This window comes from Ictalurus punctatus, chromosome 28, assembly GCF_001660625.3.
Source record: "Ictalurus punctatus breed USDA103 chromosome 28, Coco_2.0, whole genome shotgun sequence".
NCBI lineage: Eukaryota > Metazoa > Chordata > Actinopteri > Siluriformes > Ictaluridae > Ictalurus > Ictalurus punctatus.
In genome coordinates this window covers 16,350,812-16,358,921 of record NC_030443.2, presented here as the reverse complement: position 1 = coordinate 16,358,921, position 8,110 = coordinate 16,350,812, and the positions used below count along the sequence as shown (strand labels likewise).

The following is an 8,110-nucleotide window of genomic DNA, read 5'->3' as shown; positions in this document are numbered from 1 at the left end:
TGTATATGTTTTCGAAACGCGTTCCCGGCGTTTGTCCTACGCGGCTTGCCGTCCGGTTGTGTCCTGTTACAACAGGAAGAAGGAGAATAATGAAATTATTATAGCTAGAAATATAAGATGGGATTTATCTAACCAGCGATAAAATTGACTAATATTAAATGCTTTTTCGATGAGTAAGTTTGCAGAATGTCAAACCGTTGAGTATGTCAAGTCATTCATTATTTGAAGGCGTTGTTATTTTAAGGAATAAATGTTGTGAGAGCTAGCTAGTAGTGGCAGTGTTTGTGCTGTTAATGTGCACGCGCATCGACCTAAAATATAATACTATAAATATTATACTCATGGAAGCGTAATGCATGAGATTTAATTCATGCAGTGGAAGCAGGAGACCATACAGCTGATATGTTGAAAGTCAAACACCCTTAAAGTACCATTAAGAAGTGAATAATAATTATAATTGTGTGTGTGTGTGTGTGTATATATATATATATATATATATATATATATATATATATATATATATATATATGTGTGTGTGTGTGTGTGTGTGTGGTGTTTTCAGAGCTCCATGCAGCCATCAGTCCGGGTGTCCAAGCATGGTGAAGGAGTCAGCCTTATGGCACAGCTTGTCAGGATCACATACAGCCAGACTCACTCATGGCCAGAGTGAACAAGACTGCAGTGCTGGTGCTGCTCATCACAGCCAGCTCCATCTTCCTCCTGTTTCAGCTTTATTACTACAGACAGCACGCCAACAAGGTGAGCAAACACTACAGAACACACTGAAACACCACCATCCACAAATATCCGAAAAGATCAACGACGTATTCGTCTTCTGACATATCGTCGTGTACGTGTTAACTCGGATCTGCTTTATTTATTTCCACGTCTGATGTATAGCACATTCAAATGAGCTTAAACCCTCGCAGGGTGGTCAGTGGAGTCCAGATGAAATAAATTGTATTATTCATCTGTGATAATTGTCTTATCAAATGTTTTAAGAAGGAGAAAACAACACCTTCAGGAAAGCTGCATAAATTTCTCAAGGCTGGTGATGAAGCGAGGGTATAGGGTCCTGGCTACAATGCCAGTGGAAAATTTAATGGTTTAAGCTAAAAGACCGAAATAACAGATTTGGACAATATAATGATGCTACTGGTTAAATGTTGCTGCTTTCCACTGAATGAATTTTAGCCAGGGGAACGATTTACTGTAAACAAGGGGATCATATATGGGTCTCATGTACACCAAGCAGCCATAACATTAAAACCACCTGCCTAATATTGCGTAGGTTTCCCTTGTGCAACTAAAACAGCTCTGACCCGTCGAGGCACGGACTCCACAAGACCTCTGAAGGTGTGCTGCGGTATCTGGCACCAAGACGTCAGCAGCAGATCCTTTAAATCCTGTAAGTTGTGATGTGGGACCTCCATGGGTCGGACCTGTTTGTCCAGAACATCCTACAGATGCTCGAGCGGATTGAGATCTGGGGAATTCGGAAGCCGAGTCAACACCTTGTTCCTCAAACCATTCCTGAATCATTTTTGCAGTGTGACAGGGCGCATTATCCTGCTGAAAGAGGCTACTGCTGTTAGGGAACACCCCCCTTGCAATGAAGGGGTGTACTTGTTCTGCGACAACGTTTAGGAAGGTGGTACGTGTCAAAGCAACATCCGTATGGTGTAAAAGAAAACGTGATTCATCAGACCACGCCATCTTCTTCCATTGCTCCACGGTCCAGTTCTGATACCCACATGCATATTGTAGGTGTAGGAGTGGGCACTCTGACCGCTCTGCAGCTACGCAGCTCCATACACAGCAAGTGTTAATGCACTGTGTGTCCTGACACCTTTCTGTCATAACCAGCATTAACCTTTTTAGCAATTTGTACTACAGGAGCTCGGACCAGACTGGCTAGACTTCGCTCCCCACATGCTTCAGTGAGCCTTGGGTGCCCATGACCCTGTCGCCGGTTCACCGCTTGTCTTCCTTGGACCACTTTTGGTAGGTGCTAACCACTGCATACTGAGAACACCCCACAAGACCTGCCGTTTTGGAGATCCCAGTCGTCTAGCCATCACTATTTGGCCCTTGTCAAAGATCCTTACGCTTGCCCGTTTGTTGACTGTTCACTTGCTGCCTAATATATCCCACCCCTTGACAGGATGCATTGTAACGAGATAATCAATGTTATTCACTTCACATGATAGTGGTTTTAATGTTATGGCTGATGGCATCTGAGTCAAAATGTCAGAATTGTGCATCAAGGCCTGCAAGTTAAATGCAGCTTTTGTCTTACTATGCTTGTTTGAACATACTGTATATCAGTATGTCTACCATTTAATTAGTTTTAATTATATGTACATTTTAGTAGTCAAAAAAGTGCATTTGAACTAACTCTTCTTCTTTTAGTTTATTTGTATGTTTGATTTTTTTTTTTTGTAATAATTATTATTATTATTTCGACATGCATTTTAAACAGTGCTATAACTATGAGCTTCCCTTAATTCCTAGCTACATTATCCTTGTAGTTGCAGCACAAAACTACAAAACGAAACTTTATTTGATTTTATAAATGAATTGTTTCTTTAACGAGTTCTCGTTCCATAGCATGGACTTCAAGCACCGAGCGGTAAAGGTTACCCAACAGGGAAAGAGGCGCAATGGGTGAGTCAAAATATTAGAAGAATAATATAATCGTTATGTTGCAGGTGGTACAATCTAATCTGCAGTCGTAGAGAAAAGGGTTCTTTAAGGATTCATTAGTTTATTACAGGTTCTTGGCAAAGAGAAATTTGCTTTATTATTATTTAAATAAACTATTTCCAAAACACTATGTAAAATGAATATTTACAACAGTGTAAGAATTCCTCTGTTGTCGTCTTGCACTGATCACAGCATTTAGTGAAAAAGTTCCTGGGCCTGGCCCATAAGTTCAGCTTGCCTGTGTTTCTGGTGGACACGGCATCTCTGAGCCTGCTCTCCCAGGATGCCGTCCTGCTGAAGGACAGCCAGATGAAGGAGCCTCACTGCACCTTTCTGTGCACGCACAGGGACTTCGTCACTTTCGGCCTGCTTGGAAACCTCTGGAAGTATGATGTAAGGATTTCCGCTGGTTGAACGAATCACATCTGAAAAACATCTTCTAAACACAGCTGAGATATGTACCATGGCACTGTATCTCTGCATGAGACTAGTAGCACGTGGAGACACGTGGTAGACCGTGCTTATGGAATTTTCAATTAGTAAATAATATGTGTACCACAGTGCTATTGTATTCTTGATTCGGATTGGTCAGAACGTGTCGATTCTTTTTATTATTAATATTATTCCTTACGTCTGACTTTTAGAATAATAATAAAGTCATCAAAATTCAACACAAACGGAGCTATGGGAATTATAGTATAAATAGTTTAATATTTTAGCGTCTTCAAAGTAGACGCCCTTTTTGCGTAGAATTTCCAGAAACGTATTCTTGGCGTTTTCTCAACTAATTTCTTGAGGAATTTCCCCTGAGATAAACTTTTTAAACAGTATTAAAGGAGTTCCCACCGACGCCGGACACTTATCGGCTGCTTTTCGGAATATTTCGCTCCGAGTCGTCCGTTTAAGACAATATTTTTCCGTATATAAAATGTTAGTTTTCTAATGAAAGAAGTGAATATGTTGGGACAATTATTTCTAATCATTTTTGTCTACAACACCGATTTCAAACATTTCAATCATACACCTTCAGATCAAAAGGTTTTTAAGATCATAAGAATCATTTCAGTCGAGTGTCCACAAACTTTTGACTGGTAGTGTACGTTTTATTACTTGCATACGTGTGATGCTGTACGATTGCATATGCTAGGATCGGATCACAAACATAACGAAGAATTCAACATAAAAACTTTAAGATCCAACATGAATTGCGTGATTTAAAGACCATTCTTAAACCTCTAGCTGACATTTCAACTTAATTTAGTGAATAAACATACAACAAAACAGACAATAAGAGAAGCAAGTGATCACCAAAGTGTTAAACTTGTCTACCATAGTATTTCCCTTAACTAGAAGAGTGTACATGTGCTAACTATCCCTTCATTCATCACTCGCTCAGGCTGGCCTCCTGGAGGCTTCAGAGGAACGTGGCCTGGAACTGTTGGAGATCAGAGGTAAAGACCCCAGGCTGGTCAGCATGGACGACCTGTCAGGCCGTGACATCCCTCTGCACCTGCTGTTCCGCTTCAACGGCCGTCTGGTGCATGTGGTCGTGCTGTATGAACGAAGCGGCAACTACCTGTGGCACGGGCCGCTCAGGCTCCGAGGCAGCATGGACCGCACTTTTGCTCCCTTCAGGGACCTGGAGTTCGGCCGCTACGCAGGGGCCTACAATAGGTACTCAGTGTTCGAGACTGGAATCCTGGATCACGTATGGTTCTATTGTGAACGGGAATCCTTTAACTAATATGTCCTCCAAATTCAGATTTTCTCTAAGGAGAAGACTTTAATTTTGTATTAATGGTCTCATACGATAGATTTACACGCATCCGAGTTCAACAAACACTTTAACGTGCTCATAATTTAAACTGCAGCATTACCCCCCACCCCCCACCCCACCACCCCCCCGTGTCACAAACGACTCGTTAAATGATCCGTTCTAAGGGATTCGTTCTAAATTCCTCCTTTCAGAGAGCGTGCTCTGCTCTGATTGGTCAGACGTCCCAGTCTGTTATGATTGGTCTACCGCTGTCGGCGAGCAGCCGATGAAGACCAGAGTCGGGGTTTTTTGTTACAAACCTACGTAGGTTAGTACAGGAAGTGAAGTCTGGAATCACTAACGACTCGTTTCAGCTGTTCAGAATCAATTCCTTCTTTTAGGAGTCAATAACTCCGTTTGTCGTACGCTTTGACTTTTTAAAACTTTGCAGACTTTTTACATTCATCAACAGCTCTATAACACACTACATGAAAGATAATACTTGGAAAAACCATAACAGGTGCACGTTAAAGACATGGTGGAATAATACGGAGATTTAGCAAAATTTCATCAACTTTATCATGTCGCATAATGTCATTTTCCTGTTCTAGGCCAGATCTTATTCTGACCACTCTTGATGGGCTTGACGTGCGGATCCCCAAAAACTTCTCTCACTTCAAGAACGAACGTTCCAACAGCCGCTTCCTGGAGTGCAGATTTCGAGAGGCTGCGGCCTTTTACCAGGTTCGTTTCGCTAATATTTCCGATTTCTGTTTTTATTCGGGAAGCAAAACCACTCGGTACCGATATTAATTTTATTTTAGCAAAAACGAACAACATTGTACGCCATTGTGTTTCTGACGGGATAAAACTGATGCACGCTATTAACATCCTATTGACATAAGGAGGCGTGTCTAATTTCCTGTCAGTCATGTTCCCTGCCGATTCAGAAAGCCCCGCCTCTTACGTAAATGAGGGTAATGAGGGTTTCTGACATAGTCAACACACATGCATGCGATTTAGAGACATGGCTTTGTAATGAGCAGCTATTTTGAGGAGATCTCCATGCCATCACTACCAGAGTTGGTAATGTCATCTTGTTGAAGAAATATCATTTTAACGTCGTAGTAGTTTTTAAATAGTACTGTACTATATGCTTCTGCAGTTACTAAGGTATAAATGAGCATTTCAATTCCCAGCTGTATCCAGACGATACATCACCAGAGGCCATGGACTTCAGGATGAAGGCCAAGAGTCTGCTCCACCTCGCTGCTCGAGTTCTCAGTGGGATCGAGGTTCCGTTCTGGCTGAGCAGTGGTACTTGTCTCGGTGAGTAGTTGTTGGATCGAATTATTAAGAGACATAATAATCAACAGTAATATTCCTGGCACTACATAATCTTGCCTTAAGAGCACAGGTTCATAAGAAATAAAACTTCTGTGGGGATTATAAGGAAATAATCCGCAACGGGGTGGTGTGTAGTGTGGCCCGGCACAAAGCAAAAAAATTAATCACTACCTTCTGACCAATCAGGTTCAAGAAATCAACAGGTATAATATGATATGATATGATATGATATTCATCCCTTTCATGTCACAGGTTGGTTCCGGCAGTGTAACATCATTCCCTACAGTAAAGATGTGGACCTGGGCATCTGGATCAAAGATTACAGGCATGACATCACACAGGCATTTCAGAAGGCTGGACTCTCCCTCAAACATAAGTTTGGAAAGGTACGGCATCTTACAATTCTGTTAGCTAGCTATTCTGATCAATCCTCTGAAGGGAAACTTATTTGAGCTCTGGCTGAATTAAAACGATGAGGTCTGAACAGATCAGGAAGTATCTGAATCAGGCTAAATTGATGCGATCGATCAGTGTGGAAGTTGCCAAAGCTTATCATTTCCATCCGAACAATCGTGCATCCATCCAGGGGAGCGTAACTGCTCCTTATAAATAAACTGTGTCCATAACAAATATCATTTCATGATTTATGATCGTGGAACCTTAACACTGGTTTTAGTTTCTCTATGTAGTAGTTTCATGTCGTACTCCCTATACAAGTGCACCACATAGGCAATAATAATGGTTTCTCCACCAATCAGAATCAAGAATTCATCAGCACTGTGATATAAATTTGATTTGCTTCTAAGTTGAACCTCATCTTCGTAGCTCGTATGAACTACCCTTGGTCCAGACTGATTCTTCATTGACCTGTCTCACATGCAGATAGAGGACAGTCTTGAGCTGTCCTTCCAAGGCCTGGATGTAAAATTGGACATCTTTTTTTTCTACGAGGACGGTGACATCGTTTGGAACGGAGGCACACAGGCGAAGAGCGGCAAGAAATTCAAGTAATGTGTTTTATTATTATTGATTGACTGATCTAGTAGTGGCATTAATCTAATGAAATGGACCCATGCCCAGGTTGTTATGTTATTTCTAATTAGCATATCATGAATATTCATAGATTCTGACTTTTTATGAGGGTTATTCTGAAGAAAGGTTTTTATGCCATTTTATTAGTTTCCTGGGTATGAAATGAATATTAAACGATGTGTTATAGTTTGCTAGATGGTTTAGAATATCTAGCAATGTGCTACCAGGGTGCAAATCCACAGTGCAGCACGTGATCCATTGTGTCTCTGTCTCCGTCTCAGGTACGTCTTCCCTCGGTTCAGCCTGTGCTGGACAGAGCTGCTGGAGTTGAGGGTCCGAGTGCCCTGCGAGACTCTGGACTACGTGACTGCAAACTACGGGCCAGAATGGAACATTCCGGTCAAGGCCTGGGACTGGAAGAGCTCGCCACCCAACGTGCAGGAGAACGGTGTGTGGCCCATCAAGGAGTGGGACGATGTTATCCAGGTCAACTGAGGCGGGTGGGAACTACTGTAAATTCAAGAATAATGCATAGTGTAGAAATGCCACACCAGTACAGATACACGGATGCCATAAAACATGGTTTCCAAATGCAGCGCATCCATTTGAAATACACTAAAAGTGAGGTACATGCTAGGAGGTAACCAGAGAAGACTGTATTTCCACACTTTTTTTTTTTTTTTTAACTCCTGATAATAACTGAATAATTTAAACCTTAATGCAGGTGCTGTGGTTTTTCTGTGAAAATGTGAAGTTGTAAGCAGATACCTTGATCTACTGAAAACTGTCATGGCTTGTATTGCTATTCTGAGATTTCTGTAATCTTCCACCTTCGATCTGAAACGATAAAATTGTGATTTTTTTTTTTTCCCTTTCTCTAAATAAAACAGCCGCACCTCAACCTAAACTGTAGCCCATGTCCTTTTTAATTCCCCCATGGAAAACGTCATGTTAGTCAAACATTGAATCAAGAAATAGGATATTATATAAGGAGTAAAACAAAAAAAATTCTCAATCATAAATGAAGAGACTATTATGCTCATATATGTTAATGCCTGGATTAATCCTATACAAGGTTCATATAGCATAATGAGAGTTTATAACACAGTTATTAGACAGTTGATTCACATTGGAGAATAATATGTTCGGTTCGAGAGAAGCTGAGGCAATGTGCGAGAAGGCACCACCCTCTACTGGGGGTAAAGTTCAATGTACTATTATCCTTTATTGCTCTTTGAAGTGGATCGTGATTTTGGTGCGTTCTGTGTG

At 41.2% G+C, this 8,110-nt stretch overlaps 1 protein-coding gene across 1 annotated transcript; it reads left to right on the top strand.

Annotated features, from left to right (window-relative positions):
* The first annotated feature begins 41 nt into the window (after positions 1-41).
* Positions 42-7,742, top strand: fktn (fukutin). Its single transcript, XM_017459388.3, has 10 exons — positions 42-173; positions 563-759; positions 2,611-2,667; positions 2,899-3,099; positions 4,103-4,380; positions 5,074-5,206; positions 5,662-5,791; positions 6,062-6,195; positions 6,692-6,816; positions 7,123-7,742. Exons 2-10 carry the CDS (start codon positions 658-660, stop codon positions 7,334-7,336), a joined length of 1,374 nt encoding a protein of 457 aa, XP_017314877.1. The 5' UTR covers positions 42-173; positions 563-657; the 3' UTR covers positions 7,337-7,742.
* Positions 7,743-8,110: the final 368 nt, after the last annotated feature.